At 34.7% G+C, this 23,567-nt stretch overlaps 1 protein-coding gene across 3 annotated transcripts in view; it reads left to right on the top strand.

Annotated features, from left to right (window-relative positions):
* LOC128873230 (protein daughterless) overlaps positions 1-23,567 on the top strand; it is a 400,065-nt gene that overhangs the window by 356,298 nt on the left and 20,200 nt on the right. For all 3 annotated transcript variants that reach the window (XM_054116636.1, XM_054116638.1, XM_054116639.1), the window contains 6 exons: positions 1,709-1,870; positions 6,558-6,617; positions 8,763-8,915; positions 9,000-9,117; positions 16,734-16,887; positions 22,275-22,364. In XM_054116636.1, coding sequence (XP_053972611.1) covers positions 1,709-1,870; positions 6,558-6,617; positions 8,763-8,915; positions 9,000-9,117; positions 16,734-16,887; positions 22,275-22,364 — 737 coding nt within the window. The remainder of the gene's footprint in view (positions 1-1,708; positions 1,871-6,557; positions 6,618-8,762; positions 8,916-8,999; positions 9,118-16,733; positions 16,888-22,274; positions 22,365-23,567) is intronic.

The raw sequence follows: 23,567 nt of genomic DNA, 5'->3' as shown, positions 1-23,567 counted from the left end.
CGCGCTCTGATTGCTCGGGGTTTTCTATTAATATCTCCTTAACGAAACCTCGGACATTTTCGCTAAGGAAAAAGTTGTTTCAAATCACCTCCCGAACCACCTCTTTCAAGGCGTTACAACATTTTTGGGACACCCTGTATACGTTCAAACTCTCATCCATACATACATACTAACAATTAGTTACGACATACTCAGGTATCGGTAGTTTTCTCTTTATATATATATGTATTTTCAAATTACACTTTTTTAGAAAATTATAAATAAAACCACAAGCTAGAATACTTGGTTCGGCGAGTACAATTTTCATTGATAAAGGTAAACTTATTCCAAGATTTAAATCACATTATTTGGCAGTGTTGTCATTACAACATGCAGAGGACGAAGTTAATTAGTGCACTTCTGAGAATCAAACTGCATTTACCTTTATATAAATATATTTATTAGTATTAATAAAGGAAAATGATACATGAGATTGCGTCGAACATAAAACTTATATGAGATCATAAACTGTGTCAACAGCTTTTTCTTTTTGTTCTTTAACCCTTTTGACCCGACATTCTTCTACTTGGATTCGTCTTTCATTTAAAAATTAATTGTATTAAATTAGGGTTGGCTATCAGTAGACTGCGGATCTTTATGCATTTATAGGAAATTTGAATGTGCAAGAACCCACAAAATGCAAACATTATGCAAGAATATAAAAAAGATTGAAAGTAAAGTTCATGTTATAATATCTGCAGAATAAAAAAATAAATTCTTATATAGGTTCAGTTTTTGTAGGCATGTTTGCGAAGATTTTATTTTCCATAAAGATCCGCATTCTAGCTATCAGTCAAAGACTGTATTCAGATAAGAAGGGACAATTTGCCCAACGCGCAAATAATGTTCATTTTTTAACCGACTTTGTTCAAATATGTTTCTATGAGATTTAATTGTAACTTGGTCAAAGGCGATCAGAAATATTCTCTGGGACATATACAAGGTGTTCAGGCTATTAATAGCCAGCATTTTTCTCGTAAATGGGACATATGACAAAAAAAATGAAGGAGTACAAATTTATACTGTTTGTTGCGTGCAATGAAGCCAGGTATATAGATCTTTCGTAATAAAGTGAAATTACTCGTTATCTATGAGGTTTAGGGCTAATAAAGGTCAATACTTTTTTATGTAGGATTCGATACTCTACCATATTTTTGTACAAAATATATACCATTCCATTTAAAAAACTGGAGGTCACCTTCATTTCTCAGAAAATAGTACAAATACGAAAGATCTATATGCCTGACTTCATTGCACGCAACAAACAGTATAAATTTTTCCTCTTTCATTTTTATTGTTATATGTACCATTTACGAGAAAAACGCTGGCTAGTAACAGCCTGAACACCTTGTATATGTCCCAGTGAATATTTCTGATTGCCTTTGACCAAATTACAATTAAGTTTCATAGAAACATATTTAAACAAAGTCGGTTAAAAAATGAACATTATTTGCGCGTTGGGCAAATTGTCTCGTCTTATCTGAATACAGTCTTACCCTGTATAACCATTCCAAATGAAACGGGACACACCGTATAGTCAAAAGATAAAGGTGTTTTCGTGTTTCAGACCGGTTCTCAAATTTATAAATCTCACTGTCATTGAAGACCACTTGTTCCAATCCTTTTGTCGCGAAACTGATCTAACGTCGCGTGCTCGTTAACTTCACAGATCTACCCCACGGACCAATCAGTATCGAGTTATAGCAGCAACCCATCCACTCCGGTTAGTTCGCCACCGCCTTTGACGGGTTCCGCGCCAGGCTGGGCAGCAGGTGCTGCGCCAGTGTCACCGCACTTCACGGCGGATCCCAACCGTGGAACCATTCACATGGTATGTATCCAGGCTTATCAATTCTCAAACTTTTACTTTTTTTTTTCTCAAATTTAGTTTACCTGCCATTGTTGACCTTGACACTTCTAACGAGACGACCGAGTCACTTCGTTCGAGGAACCGCAAGGAACTATTCGTATCGCTGAACTATTAAAGAACTATTAAAGATACCCATAAGTAGACTGCGGATGTTTATGCGAATTTGTATCTTTATCGATTCGTACGAGGAATTGAGATTTAAATGAAAGTACATTTTATCTTCTAAACACTATATCATGTATGTTATTATTGATATTTTATAAATGTTTGCCATTGTGTGCTTTCTCATAGATTTCCCAATATTTTCATTCGCCCTAAATGCATAAATATCTGGAGTCTATTCATAAGTGATGTCATTTTTTAACACTGTAAGAAATTTTATTTGATCTAAGAGATTTTTTTCAGTATTTAAAAGTTGCCATGCGGTTAAGTTTTCATAGGAACGATTATATTTTTGTTATTTATGAATGTATATTTATGATTCTTGATTTAAAACAATCTGCAAACTACACACATTTGCATTAAAAAATTAAGAAATGCGTAGTCTCTTCAAATTATAATGCTACATATGTAAGTTATTAACAGCTAAATTATTTAACATGTTCATTGCCAAGATGGAGTAATGGAATTTCTATAAGGCGACAATTTCGTTTGAAGACATCATTGATTAGCAGACTGATAGTAATGGAAATTTCTAGGAGAATAAATTTTTGCTTTGGGATAATTAACCCTTTGCACTCGAGGCCTTTTTTTTCTGGAATCTACCAGCAGCTCGAGATGTTTCTTAGCATTCTATTGCCATGAATTCTAAGCTATCTATTATAGATTTGAGAATAAGGTCATCTTTACCTCGCCGACAATCATTTTATTAACCGACTTCGAAAAGGAGGAGGTTACTCAATTTAAATGAGATAGTATTTGATGGAGGTGGCGATATTAAATAATGTTAATGTATATGATGTCTAAAGTAGATATGGTGATAGCAATAATTTACGAACGTAAGTTTTGTCCCACCGACAGAAAATCAAACTAAGTTTGGTAATTTTTCATTTTGCGCCGACTACGAAAAGGTTGTTTAACATAATTTAATATAAAGGAAATAGAAATTTTATGTTATTCAATATCATGTAATATAAAGGAAATAGAAATGATTTCATGCTTTTAAACAATTATATCTAGAACTGGTGAATATTCATATCAATTAACTAGAAATTATTTCATACTTTTTAGTGCAATTTTAATATTTCTTCGAAGTCGGTTATATTTTTTTTTCCAAAAATTATTTTATTGATACTTTGAGCTCCAAAGAAATTAAACCTAAAGAAACATTAGGTATTGTAGATTTGCTGCGTGAAACCTAATGGTGACTGAGTCACCTCTCAAATGCAAAGGGTTAATACAACTTTAAACTACAATATAATCTCTATCGTTATTGAACATCGTTGCCTATTTTTCTGCCAATGTTTCTATTCTCTTTTCATAAAATGAGCCTGATTTGAAAGTCAAATATTCTCCAGGTGTAATTTTGATGGAGAGTCTCAGGAAGAAATAAATCATCCTTGTTATACATATATTTATTAATATTGATAAGTAAAATAATACATAAGAAACGTCGATTATTTATTCACATGTTAGATCAGAACTAACTTGTTGGACTCCCTCTTTGTAGCAATCTTTTAAAACTAAATCTAGCGAGTGATCAGTAGACTGCAGATCTTTGTGCAAAATGAAATCTTCGGGAACGTGCCTACAAAAATTGAACCTAAATAGGAATTTATTTTATTCTGCAAATACTGTAACATGAACTTTACTTTCAATCTTTTTTATAGTCTTACATATTGCTTGCATTTTGTACTTTCTTGCACATTCAAATTTCCTATAAATGCATAAACATCCGCAGTCTAGTGATCAGTAATACCAACAAATTTTGATAACTGTCTAACGTCTGATATGGAACTTATCCACGCTTTGTCCTTCAATTCTAACAGAGTTAATTTTGTTCAAACTTGACCAATAAGCGCACTAAATATCAGTATATTTAAATAGACCATAGATTAAATTACATTACTGTTATATTATCGTCAATTGGCAACGTGCTTATAATTTGAAAAATGACATCACTTACCACCACCCCTAATAGATTTCGAGTATCTCGTTGGAAAGTGACGGGTGCATCTCCGAACGCAGACACGCTTCATTGGTGTTTCTGTGCGCTTTGGAAACAGGTCAAGGACGTTCGTAACAGTGGCCTCTTGTGCTCGTTCACTTCACCCGCGGTATTTAATCGTACGCGCTAAGGTGAATCGTTGGAAGTACTCGTCGTTACACGCACTGACTTTACTTCTACTCGGGGGAGGATCGAGAGACGTCGGTCGTTGACATTGAGGTCCGAACAAAGGCGAGGTCGAGATCGCAGACACTCTTTCTTCAGAGAAAGAAGAGTCGTCAACCCTTTGCGCTTTTGCACTCGTAAGCGCAGTTGGTCGCAAACGAACGTACTTCGTCAAAAAATGCACCGTTATCTGATGAATCTTACATTTGTCGTTTTTCATTAGTTTCAACCCTTTGACCTTAGGACGATTTTTTTCAATTCGTCAAATCAATTTTTTAAAACTATTTGCTTATAGAAAATGGCGAGAAAAAACTTGTTTATATTTACAGTTTATTCGTTCGACGTTTAGTTTCAAAAATAAAAAACTTAGAATTTGAAAGTCCATTTTCTTGAAATTCAATTAGATTTTAAAGTATAAATCGGTGTAACTTGGCCGAATGTCATCGAAAATCTTCGAAATGTTGTACAGATAGGTAGTATTAGGTTGTTCCAAAAGTTTCTTCCATTTCATTAATAAATAATAGATATACAATATTTTATGTCTAATGTTACATTATTGAATTGCGTACGATCCATTTTGCTCCATTACTGTTACAACATTAACATCTAAGAAATTGAGTTGTCTATTTATATAAACACTGCCACACAAAAATAACTGAGTGCAAGTCACGAAAAAAACTTTTGGGACAGCCTAATCGAATCCAGCGATACCTACTAATCCATCAGAAAGTCGAACATCCTTACTGTTTATAAATATTTAATTCCAAATGAGTAACTGCCAGCTAACGATACTTTTCATTTTCACCGTTAAAAAGTATCGAGGGAAGTTTGCGCTCGAAACAAATTCCAGTGAGACAATTGTTCCTTAACGTTCGAAGAAGTTTTTTTAGAAATTTTCAACTCGATTCGTACGCAATTGACTGAAATAGAGTATTAGTTATAAGATCGCGCGATGTCGTCAACTAATTATCATCAGTAGACTGCGGAAGTTTATGCGAATGCATATTTCTATAGGAAATAGTTAAAAGAATGGGACCTAGACAGAAATTTGTTTTGAAATTAGAGTACTATAAAAATACATTTTTTATTTTGCATATATTGCATATTTGTGTTTAAAAACATATGCAATATTTTTAAAAATATAAAAGAACTTTAGAAAAGACTGTAGGATTTTCTACAGTATCGAAAACTTTCTAATATTTTAAATAACGATGGCGTTCAAGGGCCAATGAGTGTCTCTTAACAATGTTGGTCTAAATTTAAATACGCACCGATTACTTCGTGTGACGTAGAGCGATCGTTTTCCGCGTATAAATTAATTTTGAAAAAATGCTCGTAATTTATTGTCACGCGACTTATAATATACCAGAATAATTGTGAAAAGTATTTTATATATGTGTACATGGCGAATATTCTGTAACATACTAATATATTACTTATTATACTACATTTTAGTCAAATTTTTAGTGCATATTTTGCATATGCATGTTATTGGGTTGTCCGGAAAGTCCATGCCGATGTTTGATAGGTGGTGTAGGTCTGAATATGTCGAAATGGCTGAAAACAAATAACATACATATTAGGTGGACTGGAAAGTGATGTCGTTTTTGCCATCTTAAATACTTATTTATCATTTATCAGCTCATTGATTTTTCTGGCATTGAAAATTTGCACACTAGGTGACAAAAAGCTGCTGACAATAAGGGCGATTATATAATGAATTAAAGATAGAAATTTATTGGAAAGTTTGAATTTAATGTAAAAGAAACGACATTACTTTTCGGTCTACCTAATATGTACATCCCTTAAAAGGTGCAAAGATTGTGGAATAAAATGGTAATTCAACAAATATATATTACAATTCAAATTTGAAGTTTTCTTAAAAATTGGCACGAACTTTCTGGACAACCTAACATATTTATCGTGCATAAACTTCCGCAGTCGAATTATCAGTAATTAGATGTCAGAGCTACCTCAAGATCGACCATTTTTTAACATCCTCCCTTCAACAAACACCTCGTATCTCCTGTCAACGACCGACCGAGAGGACCTGGAATTCGCACAAAAGTAGCATGCACTCGATGTACTGAGAATTCACCCCGTGTGTGATGTCTAAGCTGCAAATCATTCTACTCGTCCTCCCCCAAACCGTTTAGTCATGTTCGACTCGATCACCTCCATCGTTTGTCATTTTATGTTTTTTTTTCTTTCTTTTGTTCACCATTTACTCCTTGTTTGTTGTGAACGTTGTGTTGACTTGGTTGTTCTCTCTTTTTTTTTTTTGGTTTTGTTGTTGCGTTGGTGTTGTGTGTGAAGCCGGCGCCTGAACAGCAGAGGCTAGACGATGCCATCGGCTTCCTTCGCGACCATGCCGAGGTGAGGATTGCCGATTTTCAGTTTTTTTTCGCAGTTCTTGTATCCGCCCCAGTCACCGATTCATTCGTAACACGTACACTCTGCGCATGACTTATCACTTACACGACTAATCTGCTAAACAATCACCGTAACTTCTATGTCTGCTAACGACTGCGACGTTTTTCAGAAAGATTAACCGCGGTACACCGTATCTTCGTCCTCTAATCCAATGTTATTCCATCGCTGACTAATTATACTCTGCGACTCTGGTTAGTCCATTTGCATCACATGAAAAGCTAGAAAATTCCTTCTTGGATATGTTTTCCTTCGCAAACATTTTTCTTGATCGTATTTCAATGATAATGTTTCACAACACATGGAAAATAAAGTATAACAGAAACGAAGAATTTTTTTTAACACTAAACCTATCAGGACTGGTAAAATGACTGTTTCCTTCAAACTTTTGTATACAGTTCTTATATATAATATATACATTTCACATATGTATATTCAATTTAGCATCACGTGAAATATGTAATTGAAAATGTGTCTTTAAGACAGGTCTCATTAGGGTAGAAATAGTTACAACTGAAACATCGGTAGATTCAGTGTTAAATAATTATATAACATCTTAGATTAATACTCAGATCTAATTATTTTGCATCACATGATAAGATTTGAAAGGGTCAGTGCATAAAGCCACGTGGCAATTATCATACTGATAAAGTGTATCTTTTCTTTTTTATTTTTCGTGGTAAACAAACTACCGAAGATACTTTCAACAGATTTCTAGAAGACGCTGACGTTAACACGAGCATATGTGCGCTCTCATGATAGTGGCCAGGCATATATGCGCTAACGATGCAAATGGTTTAATCTTTAGACCACAGGAGCAATCTCTTGTTCATCGAAAGCAAACTGCAGTCGGAGCGTTAACTGCATGCTGAATTCCTCTTCCTATCACCTTTCTACATGGCCCACTTTTAAACACAAATACTCGATACAATCCTCTGTCACTGTACATGCTTCTCCATCGCATTGAAAACAGGTCCCATGCAAATGACCAACACAGACTTCACCGATTCCAGTTTTAACCAAAATCAACTTTGATCGACACCAATATTTTGACCGCGATATACATTGCAATTACATTCTTTGCAATTACATGCATCATCTATATTAATATTATAAAGAGGTAAAGATTTGTTTGTTTGTTTATAGGAGGTGTCTCCGGAACTACTGAACCGATTTTAATAATTGTTTCAGTAATAGAAAGCTACACTACTAACACTAGAAAGCTACACACTAGACTGAGTAACATATGCTATGTTTCATTTTGATAAAAATACGTTTTCAATTTGAAATCTGAAAATTTGTAAATCAAGTCGAAAGAAAAGCATTGCTCGCCTGCTTTATCGGCGTACGCTGACCAAATTGTTGGATATATGTGAAAATAATGTAATACAAAAATATTGGTTATTAATAGATTTAAAAAAAGTCAGCGACACAATAATTTTATATTTGAACCATAATAACTTTCTTATGTTAAAATGAATTGAAAATTATAAGGTGAACTTTAAGGGTACTTATTAGATATAATATATTAATCTTTATAAAAAAGAATCATTTGATCATCTGGGAAATTTCATGAAGATAAAATTTGCCCTTTACAGTATGTTATTTGGTTACATAGTTTAGGAGATAATGAAAAATGAAAATAATTCAAATAGAAATTAATTATATGGTCATTTATCACACGACCAAATTCGTCATGAACATTTACATTTAAAAATCTATCTCTACATTACACCCAGTTAAACGTGTTCAGCTGTTACAAAGTATCTAACTACATACTTACATAAACACTACAATAATTATTGCACCTACGTGAATGAGAATAATATTCCACGCGGTTTCACCCGCATGGCGCAGCTAATAGTAGATAAATGTTTAAATTAAACGCTCTTCATAAATAAACTGTTGGTAAAAACTGGTCCGATGAAGTCTATGTCGGTCATTTCTATGGGACCCTTTAAAAACATATTCAAGTCAGCGCCGAAGGTACTCTGATTACCAACGAGTTGACGGTGTACGGGCCTAATCTTTCTACAGACTCCAAACGGCTGTCGAACAGACGTGTAATCGAGTCGTATGTCGGGTATTCTGTTGGTACAGGGAACGCGGATGGAGGAACGGCTGGACGATGCCATAAACGTTTTGAGGAACCACGCGGAAAGTCAGCTGGGTCTTCACATCGGTCCTGTCGGTCCACACGGTTCCATCTACGCCCATACGTCACCACCGCAACTGGACCACTTGGTAAGTCCTCGAATTTTCGATAGTAAGTCTCTCTCTGATACCTGGACCGGAATATCGATACATTATGATGGTTTCTTTTTGCAGACGAGTCCACATCCTGCGGTAACAGTGGCACAACCTCAAGGCTCCTACCCTGGTCTCACGCCAACGCCCGACACGGACGGTTCCATAAAAATCGAGAGGTTACCTGTGACAAATGCCAGTAAGTTTTAAGTAATCATTTTCCTCAGCTTCGCAGCTCTCAGCTCTCGAGTGGTTCATGGAATAGAGACCTACGTTCACGATCTTTTTTTTTAAATTACTTTGTTTAAAGTCACATCAACTACATGGTTATTAGTGACCACGTTGATATCTACAATTCAATAACAATTTATTCATTATTTCATATTTCGTTAATATATATTTTTTTATTATTATTTGAGAACCTCAAATAAGGTTCATATATACAGTAGTATGTATGATACAGTTTACGTGTACATTATATCCGCAGTTTACATTCTTTTAAGAAATCAAAAATACATAGACAAGCTGCAATATTAGGTTTCGCAACAAGCGATTCAACATTAAGTGGGAGACACAGTTTCATATTTTGGAGCTTTTTAATTAGCTTGGTCCTTGAACTGTCGTAGAACCTGCATTGCCACATCAAATGATTGATGTCTTCAATTTCATAGTTGCATTTATATTTAGGCTCGCTTATTATCTTAATGCAGGCAAGAGAGCCAGCAAGATTATAATGCTCAGACTTAATACGATTTACTGTGACAATAAATTCTCTTTTATATTTACCCCAAAAGTATCATGGTCTGCTACTGTCATTGAAATATAATTGGAAGTATTTCATCCCTTTAAAGGCACCCTGGTCCTTGATCATACTCAAACTGCTTCGTCTAGCTTTTTCTTCATAAGTTTCAAAGATGTCGGTGAAAGGAATTTCTAATATATCCAAGTTACACGAGTGCGTAGCTGTTTTGGCCAGATTATCGGCTTTCTCATTACTAAGTATTCCTATATGCGACGGCACCCAGATAAATTTAAGAAAACTATTTTTCGTATTGTCTTGAATAACATCATTAAACTTTTTCTTTGCTTCAAGAATGCACGAGTTTGTTTTGATCGATATTTTTGTAGTCTGCAAGCTCTGAAGGGCACTAATTTTGCAGTAATATTAGTTTGAGAAATTCGTTTCTATTGTTGAGAATAGTCTGGATATTATTTAAAAGTTTGAATTCTACTCAATCGTGCTGCATTCCTTGACATTCTTCAATTAAATGTTTAATTGTGAGAGGTACGTCACAAAAGGTGCATGATGGTGCCTATAATTTCGTTATTTTGTAACAATGGGTTAGATTTGTGTGGCCAATTCTCAATCTTGTTATTGCCACTTGTAGTCTTCTGTTTGGTAGGGTCGGAGTTGTATCATTGGTTGATTTTCGGATTTGGTGTAGATTTGTTGGTGGCATGTTGGTCCATTCCTGGTTCCAGATTTCTTTTGCTATGTTTTTTATTAAATTTTTTGTTTCATGCAATGTGGGTGATATTTGGACATATGGTTCTTCCATCGTGATGGCTTTTTTTGCAGCTTCGTCTGCTCTTTCGTTGCCCACGATTCCTTGATGTGATGGATCCAAACAAATTCGGGTTGGACATTTTTATCTACTTGAAGTGATGTTAATTCGGCGTGGATATCCTGTATTATTTTTGTTGTACTTGGAAGGCCTTTCATAGCGAGTAGAACTGATTTGGAGTTTGTAAATATAGTTTGTGATCTTGTTGTTCCTGAATTTTGGAAACAATCCGAGGAAGCTTTTCAAGGTTGGTTTATTATTTATGAGGAGAGGGACAGATTTTTAAGAAATCATATTACAATATGTGGCATATGTTTTTAGGCAAATGAAATAGGACGAAATTGTATACAATTACCGCAATTTTTTAGACGCAGAATGCTGTAATATACTCATAAAATAAACACAAAAAGAAATAATTTAAATTTTCGTTTATTATCAAAGAGAAAGTAGAGAAAGTAGAGAAAGAAGCCCGACAGAAGTCCTGGAATAAAGTATTCGGCATTGTAAATTTACATAGAAATAAATGTCATTTTTTAATGGCTTTATGCTATTTAATGCTGTAATTGTTTAATACTATAGCGTTTCCACGTGTACCTATACTAACCATGAAACTTTTGTATACTTTTGATATGTTAAACATTACCATTTTCTTTTAGGAATTTTTTTCTTAGATCACGTTATAACCACATTCATGATAAATAGAACAAAATCAGTTTTAACTAGTCTACACCACCAGGACGAATTCAATTCTACGTAACTTAAAAATAAATTGAGCAGGACAGTTGTAAATTTAACTGAATCTTGCATATACATGTACAAATAAACGTACCAAATTTCATAAGTTTATGTGAAGTATTTTAGCTGCAAAAAGTTCATGAGAATTGTCTCGAAAGTGGTAAAAAGAATAGTGCCTCTTAAAATCAAATGCCCGGCGAATAAAACCTGATCCATCCCCTAGTACTTAACTTTGCTACAAATACTTGTTTCCAGGACGAATACTTTTTTCAAAATATCATGTTCCTCTTTCATTATTTTTGTTTCAACAATAAACGAAAATTACAATTATTTTTTTGTTTTTATTTTATATTACACCAAATTAACATCCCCATGCGTGTTATGCTTATATTATACCACTATGCGTCTAAAAAAGTGCAGTAATTTAATATAATTTCGCATTATTGCTTTTAGTTGAAGATTTTTTTCGTAGCAAATTTTTTAGTTAGCAAAGAACAAAAACCGAGTTTCGTTGAGCAATTCGCAAATGTATGAAGTGGGTATGGGAGAAAAAAGATACCTGCACTCATTCGTGTCATATTAGCATATAGTTGTAAAATATTCGATATTCATAACTTGCTAGGTAACGAGGTTTACAACAGAAAAGTACATGATCCCCACAACGGGAGCCTACAGTATTTCTCGTGGGATCACCTTGACATATGCACTCGAGAAGAATAAATTACGAATAAAAATCATCCGTAGAATGTACTACAAATGGAAGGCAATCAAAGCTGATACTTTGGAAAAATTGGTAACCAGATTGCACCGAACATGTGCTGTTAAGGACCGGTACTTTCTTAATTATCTAATTGTTTGAAAACCCTGTTGATGAATTCAAATATGGTTACCCCACTTCACCAAATATAAATTTATTACAAAATAGCTTCTTACTCGTGTCCCACTTGGAAAAAATCACAAATATACTGTGGTGTATTGAAATTAATTGCCAAGAGCGTATCACGTTGACTGCCAGACTAATACTCTTGAAAATTTCTGTGATAAAATTTTGTTTTCAAACTATTGGAAACTATAATTAAACATTTATTGTCGTATTCATTTGTTTTGTTTATATTTATTAAGTTGTCTTAAAACTTTCTTCCATTTCAGTAATAAGTAATACATACACAACATTTTATGTCTAATGTTACATTATTGAATTGTGTACGATTCATTTTTTTCAATTACTGTTACAATATTAGCATCTAAGAAATTAGGTTGTCTATTTACAGTGGGTGTAGAATGTATTCGTACACCGATAAATTTCCCAAAAAACTTTCGTGTGGGATTGTAGTTTCTTAACTTCTATTTTTATCGGAAGTCTCTAAGATAGATGTAGTCCAAACAACATTTACTAGTTAATATAATTTGTGAAATCAACAAAAAAATGCGAAAAGTGGGTAAAAGCATAGAAGCAGTAAGTATTTGTACGATTCTTATGACGAACCATTTACAGTAGAGTTTATAACATAAACACATTACTTTATAGCTCCATACGAATTAGAAAACATCAAATTTCCAGTAAAGTACTTTAAAAAATGGCTCTAATAGAGGAATTGAAGAAGATCCCACTTTGAATAACTAATAATTTAGTTAATTTAATGCTTAGAAGAGTTGCAATAATTATAAAATCAAAAGGAAATTCCACGAAGAAAGTATTATATACTTATAAATTAATGTAAATTTCTTTCTTTTTTAATCAAGTTTTAAAAATTAAACAGTTGTGCGAATACTTATTGCTTCAATATTTCTATCAATTGTTTTTTTTTTTTTTTTTTGTTAATTTCGTAACTTACATAAATAGCTATTTTTTTTTTGTAATCTATTCTAGAGATTTCCGAGAATATGTAAAATGTCATTGTTGATAAAAAAATAAGTTAGTAAATTATAATTTTACATAGTTTTTTTGGAAATTGATCGGTGTACGAATACTTTCTACGCCCACTGTATATGTATGAACAGTGCCACACAAAATAACTGAATGCAAGTCACGGAAGAAACTTTTGGGACAACCTAATATTTCACATTCATTTTCTTTGATACTTAACTTCCAGAATTAAGTTTTCTAGTTCTTCGGTGCAAATTCGGTACAACATATTAAAAGACAAAAGTCAACGACGTTCGACGATAGTCAGTTCTATTCTCGGTGTCGCATCATCGGATAAACACTTTTTCCCATGAGCAGCGCGAACGGGAGAGAAAAAAAAACGAGAGGAGTTCCCAGGTGTTCTACGGCGGAGTTCGAGCCTGATAAGGAAGCATTAGATAAATCACACGAAGTAGCTACTATCCTGCATCGTTGTCGTGCCTTTATTATTCCCCGAGACCTCTATCTCTCTTTTTCTATCCGCGTGTCTCCGTTTCCGTTGGGCTTCTGTTTCTCTTAACCGGTGAACGCTCGGAATCCTTCTCTGACGAGCAGGCTAATGGAATGCGCAAGTTTTCCGAGACTCGTTCGCAAAGAAGCGCTCTTTTCTCCATTGCCGGCCATTTCTGGCGATCGGAATTCAGACCGCGTATTCTTTCCACCCGCTTCAGCCTCCGAACCATCCGAGCACGGCTTCTCCACGCTCCAGTCCAATTATTAAGCGTAGAAGAAAGTTCTATCCATTATTACCGAAGTAATGCTTTGATGAGTGAAGTCGATTTACTAATATTAATTGAAAGCTTTTGACAAAAATGAATTTCGATACTTGCTTGTCTTTTTATATGGGTAAAGGTCAGCATAAGTGATTAACGAAGAGTGTAAATGGTTTCTGCCTATTATATATATTTATAGGCTTTTTAGTTGCAGTATTTAGTTATTCGAATTTATTTACTGTATCGATGGTTGTCTACTTACAATGTTCAGTTTTTGGAAACAGACTTGCCTTTTAATGTATTCAGTAACAGTATGGAGGAATTATTGTCAGCTGCAAAATTCCCTTGCAGAATTCTGAATTGCATGTAATCTCAATTAAATTTGAAGTTTCTACTTTAGGTATACATTAGTACAGATTATATGTATTAAGTAAAGAACTTTATTCACATTTTCATTATTGTGAAATAAATGATATTGTATAAAATCATAGGTGAATCCAATCGATGGGTATAAGGTGATAGAAAGCAACAGATAGCATTTCGATTGGCTATGTTATATCTTTAGATCTACTTTTGCCAATAATTAAACAGAACTTTCTTCTACGCCCAATTCTTCTTTACTTTTCTCCATATTACTTGTATGTTGAACCTTCCATCGCTGGAAAAGCGTCCGCCAGATTTGAGCGGCCGCGGACCTTAGCACAGAATCGCGAGGCTGATCTATCCGGCGCGAACTCGAAGTATTCTCAATTGTCAGGAGAGGAGAGCGTTTAAGGAGACGGTTGAATCAGCGTATCGAGGCCCTGTGGAGCTCTTCCTGCTCGTAATTGGACGCTTTTCACGTTTCCGTGACTAACCAGCCTGCCCAAAGCTCGAGGATAATGTCGAGAATTGCGATCGCCGTTTTCGGCGAAGGTCGCCGTCCGCTTCCGGGGTGAAAGAAGCGTGCCCAGAGATCGTCGATCAATTTCCTAAACGGTCCCACGCGTTTTCATTTGTCGTTCAAGAATAGAGGAATGCAGGGTACCTTGGCTTTTTATCGCGTCTTTGTTTTTAGTAGCGATAATGTTACTTTACTATTTCCCCTGATCGACATTTAGTCGATTCTGGAAATGGTAAGACGAGATAACATGTGGATGTGGATACTCGGTGAAGATTTCTTGTTGCTAAACTGATGGACCATTGGAGTGCTTTCGTCTTAACACTTTATCTACCGGGCTATTTAGAAACAGTCTTTAATTTAAAAAGAATTTTCTACAGTATCATATGCCAATTAGGCTGACAATAATTCCTCCATACTGTTACTGAGTACATTAAAAGGCAAGTCTGTTTCCAAAAACTGAACATTGTAAGTAGACAACCATCGATACAGTAAATAAATTCGAATAACTAAATACTGCAACTAAAAAGCCTATAAATAGGCTCCTGGTAAATAAAGTGTTAACACGAAAACTACCAACATCAACACGTACATTCCCGTTCAGGAGTATGTGGTCACTTCCTTAATAGAAATAAATATCTAATGAATATCAGTTATTTTTTTATATGTTTATGTTGCATTAGCGAACATATTTTATTAATAGTTTTTTTTTTTAATATCACATTAGTAGACTGTAGATCTTTATGCATTTATAAGAAATTTGAATGTCCAAGAACCTACAAAATGCAAACAATATGCAAGAATATAAAAAAGATTGAAAGTATAGTTCATGTTATAATATTTCCAGAATAAAATTAATTTTATATAGGTTCAATTTTTGTAGGCACGTTCCAGAAGATTTTATTTTGCATAAAGATCCGCAGTCGACACATTAGTAATGATAGAAAAACTGTAGAGATAACTAGATAATGTTAAAATTTCCTTAACCAATTTTTAATACTATTAATTTCTTCATTGTATCCAAAATAATATTATCTCATTTATTTTGTAATATTTATGTCATAAACGTTTTTGATATATTGAACATTCTTGCTCAACTTTTCTATCTAAACGATCCTATAGTTCCACTATAAAATTGAATATGCCACTTAAAACATTCAGTATTATTAAATGTTGCGAAACACACATCCAATATAGAATTTAGCAACAAAAGTAGTATAGTAATAATTTACGGTATACTACATATATGTATATTAATTATTCATTGAAGGTAGTAAGAGTTCACATATTTATGAACGAGGGTGTATCTATTACACATTTATGTAATTGTAATAGTTGGTAGCCAGACAGCACTCAGTCTTTATGGACCATTGTACTTGGCCTATTATTATACATACAACTACATCTTTGTAATCAAAAGGAGAAGGAACAAACTAATTTATCGATAAAACTAATTCTCTATTTCAATAATTGATCCCAAGGTTTAAAACGTATACAATTGTTTTAATTCTTCAAACATATTTTGTGATATTTATGAAAAGTAATTTGAATATATCCATTTATAGTTTTATATTCATGGCAGTAGATATTGTGATGATTTCTTACCCCAATAGACTTAAAAGAATTTGACAAAGTTTCAATACTTTGCTTTAGTATTATAGTATTCGATTTTGTTTATTATACCTCTTATACAAGATAATCAATGTTACAGGATGACAACCATTTATAATGTTTTATACATTTATTTTAAGATATATGAAAGCCCATGAGTTTTTCTGTTGATAATATCAATGCCTGGCGACTTGTCTTTATATTCTTCATTATACCATAAACTCCGAAGATCGTCGATAAATTTTCTAAAAGGTCTCATGCGTTTTCATTTGTCTTAGAAGAATAGAGGATACCTTAGCTTTTTATCGGGACTCTCGGGCTCTATTCCATGAACGCCGGTCACGGTGCTGTATCGACGTCGAACGCTTTATGGGAATGCTTAACGACAGTATTAATAATGAACAGAATACGTCTCCTTAGAAAAGAGAAAGGATCCGCCGGATAGCAGCGGCGGTGAAACGAAACCCTCTAGCAGCGAGCTGGCGGCAGCGGGCGTCATTGGCGCAGCCACGGTCAACTCCACGTCTCAGGGAAAAGGGACAAAGAGATCGCGCAGATAGTAAGTATACCTGGAATGTGTTTCTTTCTGTCTGATGATCGAAGTCGCGTCCATGTTGAACGGTGAAACGACAGTAGTGAAATCGAACGGACAAAAGCCCCTATGTTGTGAAAATGTAACGTCTTGCCCAGTTGCCGATTGAAAGATGCTCCTTGAATCTTTGTCGAGTTTAACCAGTAACCTTACCGCCTCGGATCTGCACACCTGGCTTCAAGGTTTCAAGAAAGATCACACTGACGTAGAATTTTGGACCTACCAGGAAACGATGTTCTTTGTTAGAGTCAATTACTTCTAAGAGTGTGACAATTCATAGAGCATTGTACGGTAAAAGTAGATAATTAATTTTGGTATCAAGATTCTATTTAATGTGATGATTTCTTTTTTTCAGATTCATGAATGCACTGCAATACTTTCAGAGAGCAAATTTTCATCCTGAAACAAGTGGATATATAAACAAGTGGGCCGTAGGTCTTATACATACACGGTGTTGTATGTAAATCAAAATGGTTATGTATATTATGAGAGAATGAAGTTATCACAAAAATGTTTTCACAAAATTTATTCGGTTTAAATGGACAAACCATATGGTGTAAATAATTGTGTTGTAAGTAAAGTAATTGGGGAGATTTTAAGGATACATTACCTTTTTTATATGGAACCTTATATATTTTTATCCATAATATATGGATAATCCTCATCGACCTGTAATACATGGTTATTGATTGTAATATTAGGTTTTCAATTGTAGTTTGAAGTCAGTAGATTTAACCATTTGGTCGAACAGGAATAGAAAATGGAATGAAAGGAGGAAGACTATCACTTCACTTACAACATAATTATTTATACCGTATATTTTGTCCTTTTGAACCACATAAGTTTTGTGAACAAATATTTTCAATAGCTTTTATCCCCTCATGATATTTTTTACCATTTCGATTTAAACGAAACACACCTCATATCATAATTTCTGAATTATAAAACATTGAAAGAAATGCTTTGGTCTTTTGTGTAAATACCAAAATTATTTAGATGCTACCGCAAAGTATTTATTTGTGTTTTTGTGCATATTCAATGACAATTTAATTTAATAAATTCTTCAAGAAGTTTGTTCATATTATTTGTATTGAAAGTATATATGAAAACTTGCATTATAGAGTTCTTATACGGGCTTACAGTAAAAATATTAAAGTATCAAATACAAATAATTTCAATTTAAACAAAAATTTGTCTAATAATTCTTTTTTAAATTGTTTTAACCAAATGTGATATTTTTATAATACATGAGATTTTAAAAATTTGCAAATGAAATAAGATTATAGCTCCATTTATCCCCTTTATGGAGGTATTTTTTAAAAAAATGGACATATTGAAATTGGCTAAATGAAAAGTAATATAAATGAACGCTGATCGTATCGACTGAACTTGTTGAACGCTTATTCTTATCTGTTGCCTAGTTCAATAGTTATAATTTTATGAAAAAAAATATCCAAATGCAAATTTGTTTGAATACTTTGAGATACGTTTAAGTAGGTACCACTCAAAACTAGTACATATCCAAATTTCATAAAAATCTATGGTATTTCTCCAAAAAGTGTCCAAATCCCGTAGAATGACCTTATATTAGGTTGTTCCAAAAGTTTCTTCCGTGACTTGCACTCAATTATTTTCTGTGGCAGTGTTTATATACATAGACAACCTAATTTATTAGATGTTAATATTGTATAACAGTAATGGAGCAAAATGAATCGTACGCACTTTAATAATGTAACATTAGACATAAAATATTGTGTACGTATTACTTATTAATGAAATGGAAGAAACTTTTGGGATAACCTAATATAAAGATTTTAGTCGATTGCCTTAGCGTTGTATATAAAATAACTAGAAATCGATACGTACTCTAATCTATTTGTCATCCGAAGTATTGCAACGCATTCATGAATCGCCCAGAGTGTACGACGAATTCGAGGTGATTACGTTGGTGTTAAAAACGCCCGTTGAATAGTAGTAGCGAAATGTAAGAATTTGTTTTGGCGTCGAGACACCAACGAGAGACAAGTCTCTCGTCCACGTGTGCAACACAGTATTGAACTAACCGATTCTATTTAAACAACCGTTGTTCGAGCGCTGATGAAGATTGCGACGATCCCAGCACCAAAGCGGTGCGCGAGAAGGAACGTCGCCAGGCCAACAACGTGCGTGAAAGGTTAGTGAACACACGCAGTACGCATTCCTCGAACTTAAATTTCTTCAAGTCCTCCGAGATCCTTCCAGGACCTCGAGTCCTGCGTCCAGTCTAATCGTACGCATGCCGATAGCAAGCGTCGGAAAGAAGAAAAAGAAAAGAAAAAAAAGAAAAACGGACACACGATTTGTCGAAGCTTAAATTTGGCATGCTTGCGTTTCTCCCTACCGCGAGGCCCGTATTCTGGCGTGACAATTAAAATGTTTCTGGTTAAGGACGGCAATGATACGAGCCTGGGACAGTTCTCGAGCTCGCCTATCAATCAGTCTCATTTTAATTCGGCTGCGATTCGGTCTTCTCAGGCATGCACCTTTTAGTTTATAATCTGCCAAGCACATTTCCACGCTCTGCATCATTCGACGTGTTATTTCTTCCAATTTTTCAATTCTCTCTCTCTCTCTCTCTCTCTCTCTCTCTCTCTCTCTCTCTCTCTATTTGTTTATCTCTCTTACTTATCACATGTCGCTTCGTCGTTTGCTCGTTAGACATTGACAAGTCCCAACAATGTTTCATGAACTTTCGAGAATTCTATGATCTTACCTCGCTGCAATTGTCTCCCATATCAAAACGAACACTGCAAACGATCCCTTTGTGTACATACAGAGACTATTAATATTAGGACACTATAGTACTTTATCCATTATCGCAATGAATGTTATGATTAAGGAAACCACATCAGGAGGCCAAATATCAATACTTTATTTACCAGTCTATTTAGAAACAGTTTATAATTTAGAAAAGGATTTTCCATATTGTTATACATTAATCCAGGTTCACATTAATTTCTTACTCTCGTTTTCTTCTTTGACGAGACAAACATATCAGCAAACTTCAGATTTATTCGAAGCTTAGGGTTTTGCCCATCACTGATTTCTTATATACTGTATACTTCTTAAAAACAAGAGATTTATCTGTTTCCTTAAATTGAGCACTGTAAGTAGGTGACCAACAACTCATTTAATTAACTCCTGCGAATAGATCCTGGAATTAAAAAGCTTATAAATAGGCTAACGGTACATAAAATGATAAGTTTCTTTTTGTCATTTTTTTACAGAGAAAAATCCAGTTACTGTGGTGGTGAGTCCAATACACGAGGGAAATTGTATTTTAATATTCCTAAAGTATTCTAATTTTGTGTTTACGACCATTATCTTAATTCAATTTGAATGTGTTTTCAATGTCCATGGCAGTTGCACTTTTTCTTAAACTTATCTATAAATCACCATTTATAAATACCAATTCTTTAAATTCTTTGATAAAAAGCAGCCCCATATTATGATACTACCATATTATGGATTTAAATTTATAACATGTATCTCTTGAAGAGGTAATAAATTATTTTTCGCTCAGAACTAAAAAGGTTGTTACTTCCATCAGCTTTGTCTTTTGTGAATAAATTCTTTGAAAAAAATTATATATTAAAATTAAATAACCATATTCTTTCAACACTCAATGTATCATGTCTAGGTGAACTTTCTTTCTTGACTCTTCAGGTAATTCAAAATTTATCACAGGTTCAGATAAATCAGAATACTTTTTTACTTTCTTCACAATATTACGTTTACCTTGATCATCAACTGTTTTGGTCTATCCTTTCTGAACAATTTAAATCAAAAATGTGGAGAAATTTTTCTTCTAATGGCGACATAAGGAAAGGCAAATGTTCTACGGATTGAATTGTTTGAAATGTATCTAAACGTTAACTGTTCTTATTCTAAGCTGGTCAAATGAGCTGGGTCTTCTATCAATAGCAATAGCAAAGTATGCAGTTTCATCTCTGTTGGCCTTCTACTTATCTCTGTTACCATCTTTTGCATGTATCTGCATATACATAACCATGCAGAATCCACAACCATGCAGATTTCTGTATGAAATGAATTGAAAAAATATTTTAAATACCAAATGTACTTTAAAACATAGCCGAAATATTCTCAAAGTTATGAAGAAATTACATAAATTTTTCTCTATGAACAAAAATATCCCAAGAAACACTTAATATTTGGACTCCAAAAGTGGTTTCCCTCCCTAACAATACAATACAGTGCAATAACGAATAAAGTACTAGTGTCCGAATATAAATACAAGTCTCTATAATAAAGATTTCTTTCAGAATCGACTCTTCGTTCGAAAACTCCCTTCCTACCCAGCACATATACTATTAGGTTGTCCCAAAAGTTTCTTCCGTGACTTGCACTCAATTATTTTCTGTGGCAGTGTTTATATACATAGACAACCTAATTTATTAGATGTTAATATTGTATAACAGTAACGGAGCAAAATGAATCGTACGCAATTTAATAATGTAACATTAGACATAAAATATTGTGTACGTATTACTTATTAATGAAATGGAAGCAACTTTTGGGACAACTTAATATATCCTAGATGCCACCTAACCCTTGAACTTTCTAGGTAATAGCACGAAACCAGCTCCGGCGCGTTAGATCCGCATCTCACCCTCCGCGTGACACTCTTCACCATTGACGTTTGTTCTCTGTTGCAAAGAATACGGGCCCCCGGGTACAGCAACCCGAATTATTTCTCTGTCCACAAGCATAAGCCGATCGGAGAGCGCTGCGTGTGTTCGAAGAAAGAGATCTCTGCGCTCTGCGTCGAGAAAGAAACGAGGCAACGATATCGATCGAGCATCCCCGTCGGTTTTAAGTAGTTTTAACCGTTTCAGCGCCACGCAGTGCGATCGCGCTGTTCTGTGGTGAAATCTGATGCCATGTTTGGTCACGATCGTCAATTCGCAACACGCTCGGTTCCGAATGTAGCTCGCCGCGAGTAATATCACAGTTTCCTCTCGTAATTACTATATTTTTTTTTCTCAAATAATCGTAAACCATCTGCATATAAATAAGCAGTTTTTATTGACGCAATCGTATCGATCGAACGAAGCGTTATCGCGCTGCATGGCACAATCTGACACGGATTTTTAAAAACCCCTAGCACTGAAACGATCAAAGACCGCCCGAGTCGAATCAAATTACTTTCGATTCCTCTCTTATCATCACTTTAATCGGTAATTGTGGCGCGTTGACGATCTCACTGCTGTCGGTTCGCGCGCGCTCGATCTAGGACGAATAGAGCGTTACCGCCTGCGTCAGGTGATTAATCGAGTGTTGTTATTGCGCAACTGTTGTTCGAGCGCCGAAGACGAGGATGACGATCCCGACGTGAAGGCGCAAAGGGAGAAAGAGAGGCGGCAGGCGAACAATGCTAGGGAAAGGTAAGGAAGTCGATGAAAGTCACCCGGTGAATTCACTCGTCCGTTTTGTCCACCGACTCGAGAAAACTTAGGCCCGTATTCTATGTACACGTGAGAAAGAAATTTGGATCTCTCTTCCGAACGATCAAGCCCTCGTGCTATTATGCAGAAGATTCCAAATGCTGCTCGAGATCCTTCAAACTCTTCGCTGGGTTGCGATGCTATTCCGACGCTAAAGGGTTCCAACGTTTTCTTTAATTTGTTGTTAACGAGGTGAGGGGCCGCTCAGTAATTGCGTAAGGATGATTTTGGCCATTTGTGACAACTCCTCCCTATTCTTACATAAGATATTACATTGAGTTTCCCTAAAAAGTAACAAAATAGTTAATGTAATAAAATAGTTTGGCCCTCTATGGGAGACAACTTGCAAGGCATTTACTTTGGTATTTAAGGTTGATGGTGCTGCTAACCGCCATCAATATTGTTAATAGTTATCAGAGACATTATACAGGATGTCCCAAAAATGTTTTAACACCTTGAAAGGGGTGGTTCGGGAGGTAATTGGAAACAACTTTTTCCTTAGCGAAAATGCAGTCCGAGGCTTCGTTAAGGAGATATTAACAGAAAACCTCGACCAATCAGAGCGCGTAGCCTACGTTACCGTGGGCGCTCCATCGGCATACTCGCGTTCTCATTGGTCGGGGTTTTCCGTTAATATCTCCTTAACGAAGCCTCGGTCAACATTTTCGCTAAGGAAAAGATTGTTTCAAATCACCTCTCCGAACCACTCCTTTCAAGGTGTTGCAACATTTTTGGACACCCTGTATTTTACAACTAAGACGTATACGTCATCTTGTTAGAAAACTAAAATTATTTGGCAAAATATCGATATATTAACATGTAATCTGAAAGTTATGTGGGCTCATAGAGGGGTAAATGTCGTTAGAAAGTTACACTGATACACGTTATCATATGACGCAAACATTTTTATTTAAAACAAATAATTATTTAGTCTTTGGAAAATGCGTATTACAGTTGAAACTAATATTTGAGACAATCTTAAAGTAAGGAAACAAATCGATCACTCGCTTCTATACGAATTTCGACTCGTAGTAAAATATTACATGAAAATAGCTTTTACCTTCCCTTCCCCCACGGCAAAGCCATGCAGAAATTTTTTTAAACTCTCTCCTCCGCCGTCGTAAGGTCACGTAGAAATTTTTT

This window comes from Hylaeus volcanicus, chromosome 3 (assembly GCF_026283585.1).
Source record: "Hylaeus volcanicus isolate JK05 chromosome 3, UHH_iyHylVolc1.0_haploid, whole genome shotgun sequence".
Lineage (NCBI taxonomy): Eukaryota > Metazoa > Arthropoda > Insecta > Hymenoptera > Colletidae > Hylaeus > Hylaeus volcanicus.
Note: the sequence above shows the minus strand (reverse complement) of the source record. Positions and strands in the feature narration are given on the sequence as shown.